Genomic DNA, 26679 nt, shown 5'->3' on the forward strand with positions numbered 1-26679 from the left:
AAGCACAGAATGAGAAAACAGACCGAGTCATACACAAGAAAGCAATCGGACAAAACAGTATGCAAGCATACCAGGGAGTCAGACACGCAGCCAAGACAGATGTATCACTGACAAGGATCCCCAGATGAAGGCGAGTAAATATAGCCCTCCCCAAACCAAAAGGAGGCTATACAAATTAACCCCAAGAGGAAAGGGAAGGAACCCTGTCCACAACCATGACACCCCTTTTTGCTACTGCTCACCGGGCCCCATAGAGTAGAAAGGGCAGTAATGGCCTGAAGGCAGCACTGAGTATTTGGTTAGTATTTTATAATCAGTATTTTTAAACCAAAATCAGGAGTGGAACAATCAGAGGAAAAGTATAATAGAAACATGCCACAATTTCTGCATTTTGGCTTACAAATACTGATGTAAAATACTGACCAAATATTGAATGTGTGAATGTGGCCTTATTAGCATTTTAATATTAAAAAGAAATGTAGCATACATATTGATGGGCAGTGTGTTTAGACAGCAGATTATCAGTAATGAGCCTACCTAGCAATGTTTGTTTCTGCTAATGTAATAATACATCCACACATTTTTTAATTGTCCTGCTGCTTGCTCTCTAGCAACCAAATATCTGGTTGACCAAAACATCCTAGTAGCTCCTTTAACGATGCAAAATAGTTTTTCTTCCATGAAACAACTCAATAGTGACTAAACTTTCTAGAATTCAAAAGAAAACAACAAGCCCTGTTTTAAGCATTGAGCAAGCAAAGAAGGTTCATCTGATATACTATTGTGAATGCAGCACTGAATTACATAACTGTGTGTAAGTGTCACATCTATCTGAGGCCACAGTCTCAAAAAGGCTACCTCAGATAGATTTGGCACAAACCACTCATCTGGCAGATTGCAGAGAAACCGCAACACCCTCTAACCTCTATACAGAGATCTCATTTTACAACAGGATCCAATGGACTGCTGTAATGGAAGGAATATCATCAAGAAGTTCAAACCAGAGGTAGGCATGATTGCCAAGCAGGGTCAAAGCCAATAGGTCACATCAGTGACAAAATCGTAAAGCTAGCGGGTAGTTAAATGTCAAGCCGAGGTCAAGAAACAGCATAAGTCAGTAAGAAATACCAGATGCACAGCACACAGGTAAGGTAGGGTAGCACAAACATTGACTGATAGTGGGAACAGGCACTCAGGGATTTATATACAGTGGCATGTAAAAATGTGGGCACCCCTGGCCAAAATTACTGTTATTGTAAACAGTTAAGCAAGTTGAAGATGAAATGATCTCTAAAAAACCTAAAGTTAAAAATGACATGCTTTTTGTAGCCTGACAAGATCCTTTCAATTCTTGTTTAAAGGGACTCTGTCACCTGAATTTGGCGGGACTGCTTTTGGGTCATATGGGCGGAGATTTCTGGTGTTTGATTCACCCTTTCCTTACCCGCTGGCTGCATGCTGGCTGCAACATTGGATTGAAGTTCATTCTCTGTCCTCCATAGTACACGCCTGCGCAAAGCAATCTTGCCTTGTGCAGGCGTGTACTATGGAGGACAGAGAATGAACTTCAATCCAATATTGCAGCCAGCATGCAGTCAGCGGGTAAGGAAAGGGTGAATCAAACACCTGAAAACTCCGCCCCTATGACCCAAAACCAGTCCCGCCAAATTCAGGTGACAGGTTCCCTTTAAGGGGTTTTCATACATTCTTCCATGAAAAATTCTTCCATTTCTGTGAAATTCCTGGGTTGTCTTGCATGCACTGCTATTTTAAGGTCTAGCCACAAATTTTCAATAATGTTCAGTTCAAGGGACTATGAGGGCTATTGTTAAACCTTTAGTTTGATACTTTTTGAGGTTGTCTATTGTGGATTTTGACAAGTGCTTAAGATCATTATCCATATGTAGAAGCTATACTCCTTTCAACTTCAGCTTTTTTACAGATGGTGTTATATTTGTATCAAAAATTTGTTGAATTTTCAGTGAATCCATTCTTGCCTCTACCTGTGAAAGGTTTCCTTTTGCATTGGCTGCATCACAACCGCAAAGCACGATTGATCTTAATGTTTGTGGTGATGTTTTTTTTCTGAAATTCTGTGCCCTTTGTTTTCACACATATCTTGGATCATTGTGGCCAACGAATTCTATTTTAACCTCATTGGCCACAGGACTTATTTCCTTAATGCATCAGGCTTGTTCTGCATATTTCTAATGTTGAATTTTATGGTGAGGACACAGGAGAGATTTTCTTCTCATGACTCTTCCATGAAGGCCATATTTGTGCAAACAGAACAGAAGAACTATATACTAAAACTCTAAAGTCTGCTAAATCTTTCTGAAGGTCTTTTTTAGTCAAGCCAGGGTTCTAATTTGCCTGTCTAGCAATCCTACGAGCATCTCTCAGTGAAATTTTCCTTTGTCTTCCAGACCTTATCTTGACCTCCACTGTTCCTGTTAACTGGTCTTTCTTAGTTACATTTCAAACTGAGGAAAGGGCAACTTTAAAACAATTTACAATCGTCTTATAACCTCCTCCTGCTTTGTAGGATGTCATCGTTTTCACAGTGCTAGGCAGCTGCTTACAAGAACCCATGGGTGCTGTTTTTTGGCACAAGATTAGAGTAAGCTGAGTTTTTATTAAGCTGGGAAATTACCTGGCCTTTCCTAATGATAATAGTGAACAAGCCATAACCGTAACACGATCATTAATGGCTGAAACTTTGGTCAAGGTTATCTGAGCACAAAAATCTAAAAAGTTGCCCCAATTTTTGCATCACACCACTTTTCTTTTTGTTATTTTGAAATTGTAAAATATAACTATATATATATATATGTATATATATATACTGTATAAATATATATATATATATATATATATATATATATATATATATATACTGTATATATGCTAAGATACAAAGGAAATGTGTCATCTTTAACTGTAGCCCTTTTAGAAATCATTTCATCTTCAACTTGCTTAACTGTTCATAACAGTAATTTTGACCAGGGGTGCCCGAACTTTTGTTTGCTACTTTTGCAGCAACCTCACCCAGTGTTACCAGCTCTGAGAATCTCAAATTAACTTGGTTATTCTTGTGGCTTCTGGACTGGCCAGAGTCACAAGTCCCAGGAATAAAATACAGTAGTTTTTATGCTTTCAAGCATCACCCGCAACAAAAGCAGAGAGCGGAACTGTCACAGATGTTACAGTAAGTCATCATTAGTGCAGAGTTATATCACATTTATGCCTTTGCTTAATGGTGTTTACTGTCATGATCCCAATGGCAGGGGATCACAAAAGGACAAGCACAAAAAACAAAACAAGCTCTAGGGTGATGGAAACTGAGCTGACCGCGATCCTGAACCTCAACACACAACTAGCTGTAGCCGGGGAACGTGCCTACGATGATTCCTAGACGTCTCGCGCCAGCCGAAGAACTAACTTTCCCTATTAGAAGAAACACAGACCTCTCTTGCCTCCAGAGAAACACCCCACAGAAATAGCAGCCCCCCACATGTAATGACGATGAAATGAGAGGAAAGCACATACGTAGTTATGAAAACAGATTCAGCAAAATGAGGCCCGCTAAAGCTAGATAGCAGAGGATACAAAAGTGAACTGCGCGGTCAGCGAAAAACCCTACAAAAAACCATCCTGAAATTACTTGAACTCATGTTCCAACTCATGGAACATGAGGAGTAATATCAGCCCACTAGAGCAACCAGCAAAAAGGAATCACATATCTGCAAGCTGGACTAAGACAAAAATTAAGCAAAACGTGGAACAGGAAAATCAAAAACTTAGCTTGTCCAGAAGAATACAGAAGCGGGAAGCAGAGGTAACAAGACACACTGATTACATTGATAGCCGGCGAGGAAATGACAAGAAAGCCAGGTTAAATAGGAAACTCCCATATCCTGATAGAACAGGTGGACACCAGAGACCGCAGAGAACACAAGTCACCCAGTACCATCTGTAACCACCAGAGGGAGCCCAAAAACAGAATCCACAACAGTACCCCCCCCTTGAGGAGGGGTCACCGAACCCTCACGAGAACCACCAGGGCGACCAGGATGAGCCCTATGAAATGCACGGACCAAATCAGCAGCATGAACATCAGAGGCAACCACCCAAGAATTATCCTCCTGTCCATAACCCTTCCACTTGACCAAATATTGGAGTTTCCGTCTGGAAACACGAGAATCCAAGATCTTCTCCACAACATACTCCAATTCTCCCTCCACCAGCACCGGAGCAGGAGGCTCAAGCGAAGGAACAACAGGTACCTCATACTTCCGCAACAACGACCGATGGAACACATTATGAATAGCAAACGATGCCGGGAGATCCAAACGAAACGACACAGGGTTAAGAATTTCCAAGATCCTATAGGGACCGATGAACCGAGGCTTGAACTTAGGAGAAGAGACCTTCATAGGAACAAAACGAGAAGACAACCACACCAAGTCCCCAACACGAAGTCGAGGACCCATGCGGCGACGGTGATTAGCAAACTGCTGAGCCCTCTCCTGGGACAACTTCAAATTGTCCACCACATGACTCCAAATCTGATGCAACCTATCCACCACCATGTCCACTCCAGGACAATCAGAAGGCTCCACCTGACCAGAGGAAAAACGAGGATGAAACCCCGAATTACAAAAGAAAGGAGAAACCAAGGTAGCAGAACTAGCCCGATTATTAAGGGCAAATTCGGCAAGCGGCAAAAAGGTAACCCAGTCATCTTGATCAGCAGAAACAAAACACCTTAATTAAGTTTCCAAGGTCTGATTAGTTCGTTCTGTCTGGCCATTCGTCTGAGGATGGAATGCAGACGAAAAGGACAAATCAATGCCCATCTTAGCACAGAACGTCCGCCAAAATCTAGACACAAACTGGGATCCCCTGTCAGAAACGATGTTCTCCGGAATCCCATGCAAACGAACCACGTTCTGAAAAAACAGAGGGACCAACTCAGAGGAGGAAGGCAACTTAGGCAAGGGTACCAGATGAACCATCTTAGAAAAGCGTTCACACACAACCCAGATGACGGACATTTTTTGAGAGACAGGGAGATCCGAAATAATGTCCATGGAAATGTGCGTCCAAGGCCTCTTCAGGATAGGCAAAGGTGACAACAATCCACTGGCCCGAGAACAGCAAGGCTTAGCCCAAGCGCAAACTTCACAAGACTGCACAAAAGAACGCACATCCCTCGACAAGGAAGGCCACCAAAAAGACCTGGCCACCAAGTCTCTAGTACCAAATATTCCAGGATGACCTGCCAACGCAGAAGAATGGACCTCGGAGATGACTCTAGTGGTCCAATTATCCGGAACAAACAGTCTTTCAGGCGGACAATGATCAGGTTTATCCACCTGAAACTCCTGCAAAACACGTCGCAAGTCTGGGGAGACAGCCGACAAAATCACCCCATCCCTAAGGATACCAGTGGGCTCAGAATTTCCAGGGGAGTCAGGCACAAAACTCCTAGAAAGAGCATCCGCCTTCACATTCTTTGAACCTGGCAGGTATGAAACCACAAAATCGAAACGGGAGAAAAACAGTGACCAACGAGCCTGTCTAGGATTCAGATGCTTGGCAGACTCAAGGTAAATCAGATTTTTGTGATCAGTCAAGACCACCACACGATGTCTAGCACCCTCAAGCCAATGACGCCACTTCTCAAATGCCCACTTCATGGCCAAAAGCTCCCGATTACCAACATCATAATTCCGCTCAGTGGGCGAAAACTTTCTAGAAAAGAACGCACATGGCTTCATCACTGAGCAATCGGAGCTTCTCTGTGACAAAACCGCCCCCGCTCCAATCTCGGAAGCATCAACCTCAACCTGAAAAGGAAGCGAAACATCTGGCTGACGCAACACAGGAGCAGAAGAAAACCGGCGCTTAAGTTCCTGAAAGGCCTCCACAGCCGCAGGAGACCAATCAGCAACATCAGCACCCTTCTTAGTCAAATCCGTCAAAGGCTTAACAACACTAGAAAAATTAGTTATGAAACGACGATAAAAATTAGCAAAGCCCAAGAACTTCTGTAGACTCTTAAGAGATGTAGGCTGCGTCCAGTCACAAATAGCCTGAACCTTGACGGGATCCATCTCAATAGTAGAAGGGGAAAAAATATACCCCAAAAAAGAAATCTTCTGGACTCCAAAGAGACACTTTGAACCTTTTACAAACAAAGAATTGGCCCGCAGGACCTGAAACACCTTCCTGACCTGCTGAACATGGGACTCCCAGTCATCCGAAAAAACCAAAACATCATCCAAATATACAATCATAAATTTATCCAGATATTCACGGAAAATATCGTGCATAAAGGACTGGAAGACAGAAGGAGCATTAGAAAGTCCAAAAGGCATCACCAAATACTCAAAATGGCCCTCAGGCGTATTAAATGCGGTTTTCCACTCATCACCCTGCTTTATCCGCACAAGATTATACGCACCCCGAAGATCAATCTTAGTGAACCATTTAGCCCCCTTAATGCGAGCGAACAAATCAGTCAACAATGGCAAAGGATACTGATATTTAACTGTAATCTTATTCAAAAGACGGTAATCTATACAAGGCCTCAAGGAACCATCTTTTTTGGCCACAAAAAAAAAACCTGCTCCCAAAGGGGACGAAGATGGACGGATATGTCCCTTTTCCAAGGACTCCTTAACATAATCCCGCATAATCAGACAAAAATACCGGAACCTCAGAAGGAGTAGATGAAGCGATAGAAATCGGAGGTGCATCATCATGAACCCCCTGACATCCCCAGCTTAACACAGACATCGTTTTCCAGTCCAAGACTGGGTTATGAGTTTGTAACCATGGCAGACCAAGCACTAAGACATCATGTAAATTATACAGTACCAGGAAGCGAATCACCTCCTGATGAACGGGAGTCATACGCATGGTCACTTGTGTCCAGTACTGAGGTTTATTCATAGCCAAAGGTGTAGAGTCAATTCCTTTCAAAGGAATAGGGACTTCCAGAGGCTCCAGACTAAACCCACAGCGGTTGGCAAATGACCAATCCATAAGACTCAGGGCAGCGCCTGAATCCACATAGGCATCGACGGAAATGGCTGATAATGAACAAATCAGAGTCACAGACAGAATGAACTTAGACTGTAAAGTACTAATGGCAACAGACTTATCAACCTTTTCTGTGCGTTTAGAGCATGCTGATATAACATGAGCTGAATCACCACAATAAAAACACAACCCATTTTTCCGCCTATAGTTTTGCCGTTCACCTCTGGACTGAATTCTATCACATTGCATTGTCTCAGGTGCCTGTTCAGAAGACACCGCCAAATGGTGCACAGGTTTGCGCTCTCGTAAATGCCGATCAATCTGAATAGCCATAGTCATAGACTCATTCAGACCTGTAGGCGCAGGGAACCCCACCATGACATCTTTAATGGCCTCAGAAAGGCCATCTCTGAATCTTGCAGCCAGGGCGCACTCATTACACTGAGTAAGCACCGACCATTTCCGAAATTTCTGACAATATATTTCTGCTTCATCTTGCCCCTGAGAGAGAGCCAATAAAGCTTTTTCAGCCTGAATCTCTAGGTTAGGTTCCTCATAGAGCAAACCCAATGCCAGAAAAAACGCATCCACATTGAGCAACGCAGGATCCCCTGGTGCCAATGCAAATGCCCAATTCTGAGGGTCACCCCGCAGGAAAGATATAACAATCTTGACTTGCTGAGCAGGGTCTCCAGAAGAGCGAAATTTCAAAGAAAGAAACAACTTGCAATTGTTCCTAAAATTCAGAAAACTAGATCTATCTCCAGAAAAAAACTCTGGGATAGGAATTCTAGGTTCAGACATAGGAGCATGTACAACAAAATCTTGTATATTTTGAACCTTAGCAGCAAGATTATTCAGGCTGGAAGCCAAACTCTGGACGTCCATGATAAACAGCTGAAGTCAGAGCCATTCAAGGATTAAGAGGAGGTAAGACGCAGCCAGGCTGCAATTAAGGCTATGCAGCAAACTCTGAGGGGGGGGGGGGAAAAAAAAAAAAAAAAAAACTTCCTCAGACTACTTTTCCTCCTACTTCAGCCAATACGATTACCACTTTTTGGCCGGCTATACTGTCATGATCCCAATGGCAGGGGATCACAAAAGGACAAGCACAAAAAACAAAACAAGCTCTAGGGTGATGGAAACTGAGCTGACCGCGATCCTGAACCTCAACACACAACTAGCTGTAGTCGGGGAACGTGCCTACGATGATTCCTAGACGTCTCGCGCCAGCCGAAGAACTAACTTTCCCTATTAGAAGAAACACAGACCTCTCTTGCCTCCAGAGAAACACCCCACAGAAATAGCAGCCCCCCACATGTAATGACGGTGAAATGAGAGGAAAGCACATACGTAGTTATGAAAACAGATTCAGCAAAATGAGGCCCGCTAAAGCTAGATAGCAGAGGATACAAAAGTGAACTGCGCGGTCAGCGAAAAACCCTACAAAAAACCATCCTGAAATTACTTGAACTCATGTTCCAACTCATGGAACATGAGGAGTAATATCAGCCCACTAGAGCAACCAGCAAAAAGGAATCACATATCTGCAAGCTGGACTAAGACAAAAATTAAGCAAAACGTGGAACAGGAAAATCAAAGACTTAGCTTGTCCAGAAGAATACAGAAGCGGGAAGCAGAGGTAACAAGACACACTGATTACATTGATAGCCGGCGAGGAAATGACAAGAAAGCCAGGTTAAATAGGAAACTCCCATATCCTGATAGAACAGGTGGACACCAGAGACCGCAGAGAACACAAGTCACCCAGTACCATCTGTAACCACCAGAGGGAGCCCAAAAACAGAATCCACAACAGTTTACCAATGAGAAAATAATTTACATTATACTTTAGGAAAATGAGCCAAATAAATATACCTTAAAAATGAAGAGTTTCCAAAGTGGTACAAGTTCAACTTCAATGGTGTTTTGTCCACACACTAACCTTCTAAAATAATTTGGCAAAAAAATGAGAAGAAATGATTATAGGTAGAATTGTAACTAAAAGTAAATACACATGCACCTTGATTCTTCAAGGTTCTAATGCAAATCTATTCCAGCCCCCTCACATATGGCACCATGTGGCATTTATAATACAGCTGTGTCTCTCTTCTTATATAGCTTTGCCACTCCTTCAGAAGCATGTTTCTTAGCGATGCGTTAGCATGCTCGAATAAGGTGTTTTTTCGAGCACGATCGTGTGCTAAAAGGATATCTTGGGCGTTCTCGAAAACTATGTTCGAGTCACAGTGGCTGCATGCCTCACTGCTGCCTGACAGCCACAACACATGCAGGTATTGGCTGCTTGTTAGGCAATCCTTGCATGTGTTGTGGCCATTGGACAGCGCAAGACATGCAGCCACAGCAATTTGAACATAGTTTTCGAGCACACCCAAAATACTGTTTTAGCACACAAGCGTGCTCGGAAAATACCTTATCTGAGCACACTCACTCATTACTATTTCTAATCTTAGCTCTGATTGTTAGAGGGCTACAACATTCATTCTGGCAATGATGCATTTCATATTTCACTTTGTGTACATTGCATAGTTTTTTTCTATTACATAATTATCCTGATCTAAAGTTTATTTTCCTTTGTAAACCTTCCACCAAGTGATTCAACTTTACACCAACCATTTTGGATGCTTTATAAAGATTACCTAATAGCTTGCTCCTCTTCTGATAAACCAGATGCATAGTTAGAATGTATGCTAAAGCAAGAATGTTCATCCTCCAAAGTGCTGAAATAAAAAAAACCACACATTTAGCTACTGATAAAGATTTTCACGTAAGCAACAACATAACTGAAATTTTGTAATCCAAAATTTTACCAGAATGTACAATCCATATTTTCCATCTTCAGTGATTAATTTGGTTGAAATATGGGTTTTATTTTTCTTCAATGAGGCAATGGAGTTGATATTTATAAGTTGACTTCATCAGGAACATGTCAGCTGCCCAAATGTTCATGTACAATGTGCATATACAGTGAAGGAAATAATTATTTGCTCCCCTGCTGAATTTGTAAGTTTGCTCACTGACAAAGACATGAACAGTCTATAATTTTAAGGGTATGGTTAATTTTAACATTGAGAGATAGAATATCAAAAACAAATTCCAGAAGATCACATTGTATAAATTATATACACTTATTTGCATTTGCACTGAGAAATAAGTATTTGATCCCCTACCAACCATTAAGAGTTCTGGCTCCTACAGACCAGTTAGACGCTCCTAATCAACTCGTTACCAACATTAAAGACAGCTGTCTTACATAGTCACCTTTATAAAAGACTCCTGTCAATTAATCAGTCAGACTCTAACCTCTACAACATGGGCAAGACCAAAGAGCTTTATAAGGATGTCAGGGTCAAGATCATAGACCTGCAGAAAGCTGGAATGGGCTACAATACCATAAGTGATATGCTGGGTGAGAGGGAGACAATTGTTGGTGCAATAGTAAGAAAATGGAAGAAATAAAAAATGACTGTCAATCGACATCAATCTGGGGCACCATGCAAAATCTCACCTCGTGGGGTATCCGTGTTAACTTATAAAATCAGCAGGGGATGAAGTAATTATTTCCTTCACTGTATGCTGGTGTTTAAATTTATAGTCACCCTAATTGTTAAGATACCATTAATGATACCCTACAATTTCATCACAATAAATGTGTAAGACTTTAGAACTCACCCGATATTTTGGAACAATTTTTGACTGAAATTCCATGTATATCGAATTTTCTGGACTCTGATGAATTTAACCTGTAAGATGTAATGTGTCATATTTAGAATTTTTGGATATGACAGCATCCATTACTGAGGACACCTTTGCACGCAATCTTAACTGAGATGTAGACAAAAATATTACATTTGAAAGTAACTTGTTGGACAGTTTGTTCTACCCAACAAATTCCTGGTGGGCTGTCCTATCCTATGATACAGTGAGCCATCCATTTCTGTTGAATTTCATTCTTTCTTTCATTACTTTCTGATTCATCCTGGTTGTGGCACACACAGGATCTTTCTCCTGACGTTGGACACAAGTCAGTGTCTAGATCTTATTTGTGAAATTAACACTGCATGTCCTCATGATTCATTTTGCCCTAGAGCTTTGGATCTGCTTCATTGTAATTTACCTGCAAGAACCTTTCCATCACATGGACACCAGACTGAGTGACAGATTCCCATTACTCTGTCCTATCAGCCCCCAAAAAAGTCACATTATCCTAGTATATTCTTTATTAATTATTCTTTATATTCACAGCCCATTTCATTTTAAGCTCAGCAAACACAGAAAAAAATATCTGTTTTTTCCTCATGAGATAACAATTCTGGAGCATCTTTGCTTAGAACTCCACAACATAACTCTTGTATTCCTTCAGGATACGTATGAATCAATTCTAGTCTATTTGGAGATTTTCATGGTGTAAGTATTGATATTAACTATGGATATTCACTGAGAAGCAAGAGATTGAGCTGTATGCAATCCCTAGGACTACAGCTGTTACTCAAGTTAGGACCCCACACACATTTGGCTAAACCTGCCAGCCAGGGCCAGTTTTAGGCAAAGTGGCGCCCTAGGCAAAAGATTAAAATGGGGCCCCAAATGCTAACAAATTGCAACACCACACAGAAACATTTCGGTTGTAGTTACATGTGCCGATTTCAGGCCACTTAAACGAGTGTTATTAACAATATTGAAGTCATTCGCCGCTTGTTTCCGGCCTCTTTACACTGGCTCAGGAATAATGATGGGGGCAGAATAATCACTAGTAGATCAATCTGTCCACATACAGTACCATCTTAGCAGCATATCTGCAGTTTTCACCGGGCAATGTGCTGATGAGAACAATGATTTTTGTTGCGGCATAACCAATCAAATCACTTGATGAATATGCAGTATTTTACACTCACCCTTGTTCTCCATATAGTATAATGTACTCCCCCTAGTCCTCCATATAGTATAATAGACTCCCCCTAGTCCTCCATATAGTATAATGTACTCACCTAGTCATCCATATAGTACTGTATATTACACTCCCCCTAGTCCTCCATATAGTATAAGAGACTCCCCATAGTCCTCCGTAAAGTATAGACTCCCTACAGTTCTCCATATAGTATAATACACTTCCATAGTCCTCCATATAGTTTAATGTACTCCCCCTAGTCCTCTACATAGTATAATATACTCTCCCTAGTCCTCCTTATAGTATAATGTACTCCCCCTAGTCCTCCATATATTATAATACACTCCCCATAGTCCTCTATATAGTATAATAGACTCCCCATTGTCCTCCATATAGTATAATACATTCCCCCAAGTCCTCCATACAGTATAATACACTCCCCAGAGTCCTCCATAGAGTATAATACACGTCCATAGTCCTCCATAGAGTATAATGCAGTCCCCATATAGAATATAATTCTGACCTCATATAGTATAATGCAACCCCCCATAGCATATAATGCAGCCCCCCCCATAGACTATAATGCAGTCCCCAACAGAAAATAATGCAGTCCTACAGTATTATGGCCACCACGTACTCACTCGCTCACTGATATATACTGTATCCATGGATGTGGAGAATGAATGGGTGTGAATATTCATTCCCTTTAGTAGTGGGCACATGTGATTGCCTAGCAGCAGGAAACCTGGAACTGCGGCTAATGTGACCGCTATTAAAGTGAAATGAATATTCACTGCTCTCCACTACTATAGTCCCTTCCATCTCTCGGCACCAACTTCAGTGCATAGTGGTGGCATCAACTATGGGCGTGGGGAGCAGTGAATATGAATTTCTCTTTATTATAGGTAGCAGGATATAATCCAAGACAAAATTTTTGTGTATGAAACAATGGACTAAAACTTAGCTTTTAATAGTTAATATAAAAGGACAAACTATTGTGACCCTCACCAAGTGATATACAAACAAGGGGAACTTAAAACAAAGAGGGGTTTTCACTCACTCTTGTGGACACAATGGGGTATGTTAGATAATACCTAATACACCTATGTTGGTTTGTTATCTCAAGACAGACACTATATGCCTATATTATCTTGCTTCACATATGATACGTCAATATACAAAGATGCGGAAAAGAAGTCTATTTACTCTATTTGCTTTCTGTGATGCATACACATTGTCTATACCAAATCAGCCTTAGTTAAACAAATATTTACTAAGATACCACATATCCATGTGTAATGTCACCTTACACTATTCAAACAAAAAATGCGTATCAAAACCAATATTGAGTTTAAATCAGCGTATAATCATAGCAACATAAAGGCCGAGGGGGAAAAAAAAACGCAGTCCTGATGAAACCTGTTCAATCATATACACATATTATGGGATATTCAAATGCCCTTCCCACACAAGGGGAGTCCCAAGTGTATGTCAGCAATATTCCATTTCAATCAATCAAGACATATGCAATCCTTCAAAGTTGTTCAAGCTCAGAAGCCTGATATTGCATTAGCATGGTACGATCTCACCACTTTCCTTCCTATAAGATGGGTACTCGGCCTCCTGGTATAAGATAGCGTCTCCCGACGCGTTTCGTCCTAACAGGGTCTCATCAGGGGAGTGACAGGGATACCTGCGAGGCTGCATTACCTAATGCTCGCTTGTGTCTCCTCTATGTGTTATGGAGCTGGATAGCAATGTTTCGCCCACCATTCTCGGCGTGCGCCATACTTTCGGTCCATGTGACCTCAGTTCCGGTCTACTCGAGGGTAAGTTTGCGCCTGCGCAAAGCGTGGAACGCATGAATGATTGTGTGATGGAGCGCAGTCTTTTAAAGAGACATTGTCACTATGGGCTTGCTGGAACAAGAACGTGAGGACATAATAAATATAGGTACACGCCTACAGAAATATGATTCGAGTGGCTTGTGCCCTATAAGGCTGAATGAAACGTGCCATATTGCACATGTGAAAAAATCAAACACCCATATAAAAACAGAGTCAATCTGAATTATGTCTACATAGTATTGCTCTGTTTATCCATAGGTTATGGTTTACTCCGGTGTTATATATATATACCACGTAGGTAGAGTTCCAGCAGTCCAGTGTGTTCTTATAGGGCTTGTAGGCTTTCTATGGTCTGTGGTGTCCTGTATGATATTTTTTTTTTGGGCTGGTACATCAATCAGCCATTACCGATACATTTCTAACAGTTTAGCGTTTTTTCCTCTCTGGCTTCTCTTTTTATCCCAAAATTGATGATGATATATATAACACTGGAGTAAATCTGGACCATATCCTATGGATAAACAGAGCAATACTATGTAGACATAATTCAGATTGACTCTGTTTTTATATGGGTGTTTGATTTTTTCACGTGTGCAATATGGCACGTTTCATTCAGCCCTATAGGGCACAAGCCACTCGAATCATATTTCTGTAGGCGTGTACCAATATTTATTATGTCCTCACGTTCTTGTTCCAGCAAGCCCATAGTGACAATGTCTCTTTAAAAGACTGCGCTCCATCGCACAATCATTCATGTGTTCCACGCTTTGCGCAGGCACAAACTTATCCTCGGGTAGACCGGAACTGAGGTCACATGGACCGGAAGTATGGCGCACGTCGAGAATGGTGGGCGAAACATTGCGATCCGGCTCCATAACACATAAAGGAGACACAAGCGAGCGTTAGGTAATGCAGCCTCGCAGGTATCCCTGTCACTCCCCTGATGAGTCCCTGTTAGGACGAAACGCGTCGGGAGACACTATCTTATACCAGGAGGCCGAGCACCCATCTTATAGGAAGGAAAATGGGTGAGATCGTACAATGCTAATGCAATATCAGGCTTCTGAGCTTGAACAACTTTGAAGGATCGCATATGTCTTGATTGATTGAAACGAAATATTGCTGACATACACTTGGGACTCCCCTTGTGTGGGAAGGGCATTTGAATATCCCATAATATGTGTATATGATTGAACAGTTTTCATCAGGACTGCATTTTTTTTTCCTCGGCCTTTATGCTGCTATGATTATACGCTGATTTAAACTCAATATTGGTTTTGATACGCATTTTTGTTTGAATAGTGGAAGGTGACATTACACATGGATATGTGGTATCTTAGTAAATATTTATTGAACTAAGGCTGATTTGGTATAGACAATGTGTATGCATCACAGAAAGCAAATACAGTAAAGATACTTATAGTGTCTGTCTTGAGATAACAAAGCAACATAGGCGTATTAGGTATTATCTAACATACCCCATTGTGTCCACAAGAGTGGGTGAAAACCCCTCTTTGTTTTTAGTTCCCCTTGTTTGTATATCACTTGGTGAGGGTCACAATAGTTTGTCCTTTTGAATTTCTCTTTAGCAGCGGGTTTAGGCTTAAAGGTACCGTTACACTAAACGACCTACCAACGATCACGACCAGCGATATGACCTGGCCGTGATCGTGGTAAGTCGTTGTGTGGTCACTGGGGAGCTGTCACACAGACAGCTCTCTCCAGCGACCAACGATCAGGGGAACGACTTCGGCATCGTTGAAACTGTCTTCAACGATGCCAAAATCCCCGGGTAACCAGGGTAAACATTGGGTTACTAAGTGCAGGGCCGCGCTTAGTAACCCGATATTTATCCTGGTTACCATTGTAAAAGTAAAAAAAAAAAAACACTACATACTCACATTCCGATGTCTGTCACGTCCCCCGCCATCAGCTTCCCGCACTGACTGTGTCAGCGCCGGCCGTAAAGCAGAGCACAGCAGTGACGTCACCGCTGTGCTCTGCTTTACGGCCGGCGCTGACAGTCAGTGCAGGGAAGCTGATGGCGGGGGACGTGACAGGCATCGGAATGTGAGTATGTAGTGTTTTTTTTTTTAACTTTTACAATGGTAACCAGGATAAATATCGGGTTACTAAGCGCGGCCCTGCGCTTAGTAACCCGATATTTACCCTGGTTACAAGTGAACACATCGCTGGATCGGCATCACACACGCCGATCCAGCGATGACAGCGGGTGATCAGCGACCAAAAAAAGGTCCTGATCTTTCCCCAACGACCAACGATCTCCCAGCAGGGGCCTAATCGTTGGTCGCTGTCACACATAACGAGATCGTTAGCGGGATCGTTGCTACGTCACAAAAAGCATGATGCTGCAACGATATCGTTAACGAAGTCGTTATGTGTGAAGGTACCTTTAGCCACAGCGGCCGCCTCCTGCCTCCTGTCACCCACTGCTCCTTCTTCGCTGGCACTGGGCGAGCCCCCCTGACTCATGGGCCCCATAGCAGCTGCATGGTGTGCTGCTATTAGCGACACGCCACTGGCTGGGGGCAGGGGTGGACACTAATAGATTGGGGCCCCTGTTCAAGAAATTTGTCTGGGCCCCACTTTCTGCCCTATATGCTGCTTATGATGATGGCAATCTGGCAATGGGACCCTGGAGCCTCGGGCTCTAAAGAACAACTTAGATTGCCCTCATTATTACTGCCCTGCAAGCAGAGGCATACATAGCAATCACATGACCCCATATCAAAAGTTCTATTTGGGCCCCCACACCTCTAAAAAATATATATATTTATATTTTTTCACTGAGATGGATGCATATATCTACTATATAATTGTCTAAGGGTCACTTCCATCTTTCTGTTGGTCTGTCTGTCTTTTTGTCTGTCTTTCTGTCTGTCTGTCTGTAACGGAAAGCCCAAGTCGCTGACTGGTCGTGGCAAAATGGCCACGACCAATCAGCGACGGGCACAGCCTGGTGGCGAAATGCTGCTCCCTACTCCCCTGCAGTCAGTGCCCCCTCCATACTCCCCTCCAGTCACCGCTCACACAGGGTTAATTAGACAAGGAAAATGGTGTGCACTCAGGTCAGAGACAAGGAGGTGCTGGTAAACTGACCGTGAGGTCAAGTCAATCATTCAAAAAAGATTACCGCACACTCAAGACTGGTAAGATGCAAAAGGTGTATGCCAATTTTATTGAAGAAAACAAAACAAAAAAGAAGTGGTTGCCACATTCATATTCATTTGAAATAGACAAAAACCCGATGTTTCGACCCTCCCGGGTCTTACTCATGGGGTTACTCAAGTCCTTTGACATAGATGCATAATAGTGGCAGTGGTAGGGGGTGTACGACCGATCCCTTGTTAAGGCACAACCTTATAATAAAGCCAGTCCGGGCAGAAGTGTCCCGGGAGCACAGAATCTGGGTGGTGAGGGCCGTTAGACACCTAGTGGGTCTGAAAAGGGTCCCTGGGAGGATTAGCGGCGCATCCCGTGCCTTGCTGCGATGTCCTGGGGGGAGACCTGGAAAGACCTAGGCTGGATCTCGGGGTCGACGGAGAGTGAGTATATAACTATTTTTTATTTTAATTCTTTTTTTAACAGGGATATGTGGCTGTGCAAAATATTATGTGGCTGTGCAATATACTACGTGACTGTGCAATATATTACATGGCTGGGCAATATACTAAGTGTCTGCGCTATATACTACGTGTCTGTGCTATATACTACGTGTCTGTGCTATATACTATGTGGCTGGGCAATATACTACGTGGCTGGGCAATATACTACGTGGCTGGGCAATATACTACGTGCCTGTGCTATATACTACATGTCTGTGCTATATACTACGTGGCTGGGCAATATACTACGTGGCTGGGCAATATACTATGTGGCTGTGCAATATACTACATGGACTGTGCTATATACTACGTGGCTGTGCTATATACTATGTGGCTGTGTTATATACTACGTGGCTGTGCTATATACTACATGGCTATGTTATATACTATGTGGGCTGTGTTATACACTACGTGGCTGTGCTATATACTATGTGGGCTGTGTTATATACTACGTGGGTTGTGTTATAATGTTTTTGGCTGTGCTATATTTCTCTGCTGTATCTGTGCATCATGAATCGTGGTATGTGTTAAAGAGGGGGGCCCACTGAAACTTCTTTCGCCCGCGGCCCTCAAAAACCTGGAGCCGGCCCTGGCTTCACAGATTGGTCACGCCCGATCGCGAACAATAAGGGACAGGCACAGTCCGCTCGCGAATTGGCGTGGAATTTGAACTACGCTTCGCTAATTGGTCGCAGCTGGCTGAATCCTGGGTATAAATTGCATTATTCTGCAAACTTCCTAAATAAACTACATACATATTGTAGAATACCCGATGCGTTAGAATCGGGCCACCACCTAGTATATATATATATATATATATATATATATATATATATATATACACACTGTGTGTGTTTGTAATAAATATATACATCCGTTACACCGTACATACACATAGATACACGATACACATACATATACTGTACATGCAAACACACATACTGCACATGCATACAGATACACATACATACGAGCATACACACACATACTGTACATACATACACACAGATACGCATACATATACCGTATATGCAAACACACGCATATACAATTCATACACACAGATACACATACATATACCATCATATATATACATACTGTACATACACATGCATATACTGAACATACACACACATACCGTACATACATATACCGTACATATACACAGATACACATACATATACCGTCATACATACACGTTCTATACATACACAAACGCATATACCGTACATACACACACATGCCGTACATAAACACAGATACACATACGTATACCCTATATGCAAACACACATACACTATACATACACACAGATAAACATACATATAATGTCATACATACATACATATACTGTACATACACATAGATACACATACATATACCGTACATGCATACACATATCGCACAAACATACAGATATACATACTCGTACTGTACATACATATACACATACCGTACATACACACACATATACCATATATATATACACACATATAATGTACATACACACATACAGTTATACACACATATAGTATACACATACCGAACACACATATACATACACATACATGCACAGAAGCATACATATATACCACATATACTGTACATACAAATATAACGCATATACACAGATACACTCATATTATACACACAGACATACACATATACTGTACATGCATACACATAGATACACACACACACACTGTACATACACAAATGCACATACATACATCTACAAGAATATGCATACACACATACTAATCTTGTATATCAGGTGATCAGATGAGCCCTGGAGGAGGTCAGTTCAATTGGAGAGGGCTGCAGAACCCACTGTGGGCAATAGGGCATAGAGCAGACAGGACTGATATCAGCCCCCTGGTGCGGCTGTGCTGTCCCGACAGTCCCATGCAGTGAGCTCCTTCCTCATCTCTTTACAGTGAGGAGATGCTGCAGCCTGCTGGGAACAAAACAGTGGAGGGAGCAGAAGATACAACTTAAGTCCTGCTGTTCCTCCATGCTGTCCCTGTGTGCTGTGCGGCTGGGGCCCCTGACTGTAGGTGAGTACTCACCAGTCAACATTGTCCCAATGTACCAAGCAGGAGAACAGAGACAGCAGCCAATGAGCGCTCTCTTCAGTCTTGTGAGGAAAGCGTTCATTGGCCAGCATCTCTCCCTGCATGACACGCCCCCTTTTGAACTGCACTCCGCGTGCCGCTCTCTCCCTGGCTGCACGATTACAGGAGGCAGAGAGAGGGGCCCGATACCGGGCCTACCTGCAGGGGCCACCCTCCACCTCTCGGCCCCAGACCAGTGTCACTGGCGGTATGTCTGCCCCTGGCTGGGGGCCCCTATGGCAGCAGGGGCCCTAGGCAGCTGCCTTGTCTGCCTGCCCCTAACGCCGGCCCTGCTGCCAGCTGATATGTATGGAGACCTCCATACACCACCACAGCAGATGATGTTGGGGAAGATAAGGATTGGGCAGTTTGAATTCCCACATAAAATCCTTTGGTTCTCACACTAAAGCTGATGCCAAGTAAGGCTACTTTCACACTAGCGTTTTTTTCAATACGTCGCAATGCGTCGTTTAGGGGAAAAAACACATCCTGCAAAGTTGTCTGCAGGATGCGTTTTTGCCCAATAGACTAACATTAGTGACGCATTGTGACGCATTGACACACGTCGCAACCGTCGTGCGACGGTTGCGCCGTGTTGTGGCGGACCGCCGGGAGCAAAAAACATTACATATAACGTTTTTTGCTGCCGACGGTCCGCTTTTTCCGACCGCGCATGCGCGGCTGGAACTCCACCCCCACCTCCCCGCACCTCACAATGGGGCAGCGGATGCGCTGGAAAAATGCATCCGCTGCCCCCGTTGTGCGGTGCTTTCGCTGCTTGCGTCGGTGCGCCTCAACTTCGCATAGCGACGTGCAGTGCACGACGCAAGTGTGAAAGTAGCCTAAATCTGACAGTGATATGCTTCTCTCTGCTAATGACTAGGGTCACACCATAGTATCTTCTCTCAACTGAGTGAATCCAGCCAATTATGCTAATCACACTGATAAAACTCTGATAAGAAAAAATGTCATCCCAGTGTAGTCTGATTTTTTTCCACCGGCCCTTTGGCTTGCATGGCCAACTGCAATCTGAATATTTGATGCAAATCAAGCATGCTGCAATCTTTTCCTGGGACAGACTCTGGAGGACAAGTGAATTCTTGCAATATGCCATAAATACATATAGTATATGAGATAGTAATAGCCATTTAAACTGGTGAAATATTATGGAAGTATTCAATATACATTCTTTAGGATAAAATATCAATTCTTCTTTAGCCCTTACTTACTTTTAGATCTGGCCTTCTTATAGCTTTGTTTAAAACTGAATCTTGGTCGGAGATGACAGAACATTGTAACCCACTCTGAAGCGATTGTGCAAATGCATCCAGGCTTAACAAACGAACCTTCTTCCTTGTGTATTTCTTTCTATCATCCTGTATTTAGTAGCATAAAATTGATAATTAAACCTTTATATACACATACTTCAAAAGATCTGCTTTCTTCAAAAAGATACTATTACTTACAGTTGATCTTAATAAAACCACATTGGCTTTTTCCAAAGACGAAGGGACACAGTTTGCCCAGACACTCCATTCAGGCTTCCAATAAAAGAGGAGCAGAAGAATCCCACCAGATATACAATAGCCAATCACACAAAGAATAATCCATGGAATACTAAGTCTGTAGCCAAAAAGTTCCTAAAAACAAGACTCAAAACTGTAAGTAATAAATATGGTAATAATAGAAGCAATTATAAATGTTAAGGTACCTTCACACATAACGATATCGTTAACGATATCGTTGCTTTTTGTGACGTAGCAACGATATCGTTAAGGAAATCGTTATGTGTGACAGCGACCAACGATCAGGCCCCTGCTGGGAGATCGTTGGTCGCTGAACAAAGTCCAGAACTTTATTTCGTCGCTGGATCTCCCATGGACATCGCTGGATCGGCGTGTGTGACACCGATCCAGCGATGTCTTCACTGGTAACCAGGGTAAACATCGGGTAACTAAGCGCAGGGCCGCGCTTAGTAACCCGATGTTTACCCTGGTTACCAGCGTAAAAGTAAAAAAAAAAAAAACAGTACATACTTACCTACCGCTGTCTATCCCCGGCGCTGTGCTCTGCACTCCTCCTGCACTGGCTGTGAACGTCGGTCAGCCGGAAAGCAGAGCGGTGACGTCACCGCTCTGCTTTCCGGCCGCTGTGCTCACAGCCAGTACAGGAGGAGTGCAGAGAAGCAGAGCGCCAGGGACAGACAGTGGTAGGTAAGTATGTACTGTTTGTTTTTTTTTACTTTAACGCTGGTACCCAGGGTAAACATCGGGTTACTAAGCGCGGCCCTGCACTTAGTTACCCGATGTTTACCCTGGTTACCCGTGGACTTCGGGATCGTTGGTCGCTGGAGAGCTGTCTGTGTGACACCTCTCCAGCGACGAAACAGCGACGCTGCAGGGATCCGGATCGTTGTCGGTATCGCTGCAGCGTCGCTTAATGTGAAGGGGCCTTAAGGTGTCGTACACACAGGAGTATTACACATTGAGTTTTTGTTGTTTTTTTTCTGCAGGCAAATTCTGCTCTCTTGGCAGTAAAGAAGCTGCTTTTTTCTGCATTTTTGCTGTTTTTCACGATCCCAAAGTTCAGCTTTACTTCCACCACAGAAACATAAACAAACAATGCAAGGAGTATGTGGAACCATAAGACCATTTTGGGAAAAAAAAGGTCAATTTGATAAAATTATTTGGTGGAAAAAGATTTTTATGTCTGAAAAAAATAGTGACTATTCTAAACAAAAAGTTCACATGACTTCATGAAAAAATACACAAATACAACTGTAACAGTACGGGGAGTTGAATTAGTCAGGAATAGTTTACCTAAGACATTTTAGAACATTGAGTTTGTAGGACACACTTTACTTTCACACTTTGGTCGGCCCTTGAGTTGGTCAGATATTGTTCACTTTCACACATTGGTCAGCCAATGTTTAGTAGACACATATCACTAATTTAATTAACCTGTATTAATCCTGACTGCTATTTTCAGGTGATGACACCAGACGTTAAGGTTTAGCGTTGAGAAAATCACAAAAATAAATGGGTTTCACATACTGCTGTACCTTCTTTTTTCACTAAAAACGCAGCAAAACCTAATACCTGTGGTTTTTGCTGCAATTTTGCATTTAGTCATTCCTTTCTATGGAGGAAAAAACTCTGCAAAAACACTGAAAGAAGTGACATGCAGCAGTTTTCAAAAATGAAACATATTTCCAATTCAGACATGAAAAAAAACATTGTGCGCATGAGATTTCTGAAATCTCATAGCTTTTGCTGGTACAGGAAAAGGCAGCTTAAAATTTGTATCAAAAACACAAAAAAATGCCATTTGCGAACATAGCCTTAAGGTTTTAGTTTCTGGAGTTGCAATACAGCATTTCATAATTCTTTGGGGCTCCATAAGCTTTGAATTTTATATGGAGGCATCTGGATGGTTTTATCTAAATCAGGGGTGTCAAACTGCATTCCTCGAGGGCTGCAGACAGGTCATGTTTTCAGGATTTCCTTGTACTGCACAGGTGATCATTTAATCACCTACACAATTAATGAGTTGGTGATTAAATTATCACCTGTGCAGTACAAGGAAATCCTGAAAACATGACCTGTTTGCAGCCCTCGAGGAATGCAGTTTGACACCCCTGATCTAAATTATACAAAGTTTGTCAAAAAATAAAAATTACCAAGTACTTCTGAAATTCATATTATAGTGATTGAATTGTATCATGGTATTGAATACAGCAGCCCCCAGATTACCTATAGCTTAATATTAGTGATGAGCGAATATACTCGTTACTCGAGAATTCCCGAGCACGTTCGGGGGTCCTCCGAGTATTTTTTAGTGCTCAGAGATTTAGTTTTTCTTGCCGCAGCTGAATGATTTACATCTGTTAGCCAGCATAAGTACATGTGGGGGTTGCCTGGTTGCTAGGGAATCCCCACATGTAATCAAGCTGGCTAACAGATGTAAATCATTCAGCTGCGGAAAGAAAAACTAAATCTCCGAGCACTAAAAAATACTCGGAGGACCCCCGAGCGTGCTCGGGAAATCTCAAGTAACGCGTATATTCGCTCATCACTACTTAATATTACAAACACTAGGGACCTTGTTTCACCCTGTTTGTCCTCATACAGTCTTTTTGGTAAACACAGGTGAATAAATACCCCTGGTATAAGAAATGCAATCTGTTGGTGCAATATTACATTTTTAGAATGAATCCATTGTTTTTTGTACTTGCTGCTTATTATAGTTGAATGGGTGTTTTTTACATGCCAATCCTGAGATACAGTCTGGATTAGAAGCTGCTTAAAGTGAACCTGTCAGCAGGATTGTGCATAGTAATCTACAGACAGTGTCAGGTCGGCGCCATTATACCGATTAAAAGGATACTTTGGTTGATGAAATCCATCTTGTTGATGTTTCTTAATCTTTATTTTCAGTTTTGTGTTAATGTGATTCTCGTGCCCTAAGGCGGGGTTGGTGTATGTGGTGCTCTGATTATGTATTCATAATGCAGACTGCTGACAGGTCACTGATCCCTCACTGACCTGCCCCCCTAGTTTGCATAATGAATATACTAATGCATTTAAAAAAAAAGCATGTCACTTAATCTAAATGGTGGCGCCTGCACACTTTCTCTTATCGGTTAGTGCCTATTATCTTCCTATGTTTCAAAGAAAAAAAATCACCATCAATATGGCGCCATCGAGTCCACCTGGACATTAGTATCTATCGTGTTCCGATAGATGCTACTGAGCCAGCGGAGTCACCGACTCCTTGTTGCTGCAGCCAAAAATAATGTACCATACAACAAAATGACGCCCGAGGTAGTGCTTGTACAGTAGCCTCTCTTGGTAGGAGATAGATGCTACTGAGTAAGTGCCTCCGCCGGCTCCTTGTTGCTGCAGTCAGTCAAAAAAAAAATTACATTACAACAAAATGACACCAGAGGTGGTGTCAAGCACTACCTCCAAAGTCATTTTGTTGTAGTGTACATTATTTTTGGCTGCAGCAAAAAGGAGTCAGCGACTGCGCTTGCGCAGTAGCATCTATCAGAACACGATAGAACACGATAGTGCCCAGGTGCACTCGATGGCGCCATATTGATGGTGATTTTTTTCTTTGAAACACAGGAAGATAATAGGCACTAACCGATAAGAGAAAGTGGAGGCGCCGCCATTTTGATTAAGCGACAGGCTTTTTTTTAAAATACATTAGTATATTAATTACGCAAACTAGGGGGCAGGTCAGTGAGAGCTTAGTGACCTGTCAGCATTCTGCATTATGAATGTCTAAATAGATCACCACCTACCTCAGCCCCGCCTTTGGGCACGAGAATCTCATTATCACAAAACTGAAAATAAAGATTAAGAAACAACAAGACGGATTTCATCAACCAAAATATCATTTTATTCAGTATAACGGCGCCGACCTGATACTGTGTGTAGATTGCTATGCACAATCCACCCTTTAAAGGACTGAATTCTCAGCATTCCTAAATCCAATTACTGGTGTAAAGGATAAATTATGTGATATGTAAATGTAGCTTACACCTATAGAAACTTCTATTACACTTATATTTTTCAAATATGAGTTTTAATATTTCAATGCTACAGATAACTTGAGATAAAAAAAAGTAAAAAAAACAAAGAAATGAATTGTTGAAGTTGCAAGATGATAATTTCAGTTCAATTTTATGCCTAAATTGTGTTATCATCATGGGCGTAACGAATGCGATTGCAGAGGATGCCACCACGACCATGCCTGTGCAGATTATTTCACCTGGATGTGCATCTGAGGATCTGGCCCGTGGACTGAGACAGCTGAAGAGCTGAAAACACTAGGGCTCATACTGTATACAGGGGGTTGTGCACGGAGGGGCTCATACTGTATATAGAGGGGCTTGGAGTTTTGTCCTATTTTGTCGTGGATTCATAAACTTGCATTGGCAATTTTGAACTAAGAATTGGATCAGGAATGGACATGTCTCACTGAGTTTTTGCAGACCACTCAGTCCACAAAAAACCACGATCATGTGAACAGCCTAATAGATGACAATAGGTTTGAGTTCTACAGCTAGAACTTGTACGAGAAAATCTGAAGTTTGAATGAGCCCTTAGATGTAACTCAAATCATGCCGTTGACCATAGGTGACAATTCCATTCATGTACAATCCAATGGGCATCAGAAAAGTAAATGAAAAAATAGGTTTATGTAGACATCAAGACTATCATTTGTAATGCACAAGTCTTTGTTTTATATAAGTCGTTTTTTTTGTTCAAAATTGCATATAACACAATAAAAAACACTATTATGAAAGATAATCCAAAACGCGTAGTATGTTTCACTTCACATTATACATGGGGTAAATATCTATATGTTTTAATGGCATGAAATAAAGAAATTTTTTTTGAGCACGGATCATTCAGCAGCAACAAGCAATATGTGGATGAGCCAACTATTTGCACCTTCTTATAGTAATAAGATAGTTTTATAATTGAATCCTTAGTATAAAGTACATCCTCACATTTCATTCTACCTATCATTTGTTTCTTTGTTTTAGTGAGAATAATAATTTTAATTAAATTCTAGAACCTGTGCAGCAAGTTATACTCACCATCTCATTTTCTTGTCCTTCGTTAATAATTGCATGATGGTCTTTGTGATCATTTGATTTCATGTTTCAAGATACAACAGTCCTGCCAGCTCTCCTCTACAGAGTGCAGGAGGGAGAGATCAGTTCACTTTAATACCTGCAAGCAGTACTGGTTAAATTCATATTACCGTACTATTTAAATAAGGCCCACACCTTCTTACCTCAACTGGCATGTTTGTGAATCATCCCACACTGCTTTATACTGCACTGTATTATATTCATTGTAACGCAAGTACATTCTTTTATAATGAAATACACTAGATTTAGGCTACGTTCCGATGAAGAGCTTTTAGTGAGTTTTTGACGCAGAAGATTTTCCATCTTGTTTTGGTTGTTTTTTTTAGCATGCATTTTTATTGCTTTTTTGAAGCTGTGTTTTTGTCTCTTTTTGATATGTTATGCTTTAAGAAAGCTGCTGTGTTTTTGTTACTTCCTGGTATTTGACCTTGGAAATTTTTTTTTACATATTTAGGTGTGGATT

At 41.9% G+C, this 26679-nt stretch overlaps 1 protein-coding gene across 3 annotated transcripts in view; it reads right to left on the reverse strand.

Annotated features, from left to right (window-relative positions):
• LOC138638128 (probable cation-transporting ATPase 13A4) overlaps positions 1–26306 on the reverse strand; it is a 161586-nt gene extending 135280 nt beyond the window's left edge. For 2 of the 3 annotated variants that reach the window (XM_069727161.1, XM_069727160.1), the window contains exons 1-6: positions 26160–26298; positions 21013–21186; positions 20776–20922; positions 10744–10814; positions 9711–9791; positions 8929–8998 (exon numbers count right to left, since the gene is read on the reverse strand). In XM_069727161.1, coding sequence (XP_069583262.1) covers positions 8929–8998; positions 9711–9791; positions 10744–10814; positions 20776–20922; positions 21013–21186; positions 26160–26222 — 606 coding nt within the window. In that variant the 5' untranslated portion in view covers positions 26223–26298. Of the gene's footprint in view, positions 1–8928; positions 8999–9710; positions 9792–10743; positions 10815–20775; positions 20923–21012; positions 21187–26159 lie in introns of all 3 variants that reach the window. The other variant, XM_069727159.1, reaches the window with a different exon arrangement.
• Between the last annotated feature and the right edge of the window lie 373 nt (positions 26307–26679).

This window comes from Ranitomeya imitator, chromosome 5 (genome assembly GCF_032444005.1).
Source record: "Ranitomeya imitator isolate aRanImi1 chromosome 5, aRanImi1.pri, whole genome shotgun sequence".
Classification (NCBI taxonomy): Eukaryota; Metazoa; Chordata; class Amphibia; order Anura; family Dendrobatidae; genus Ranitomeya; species Ranitomeya imitator.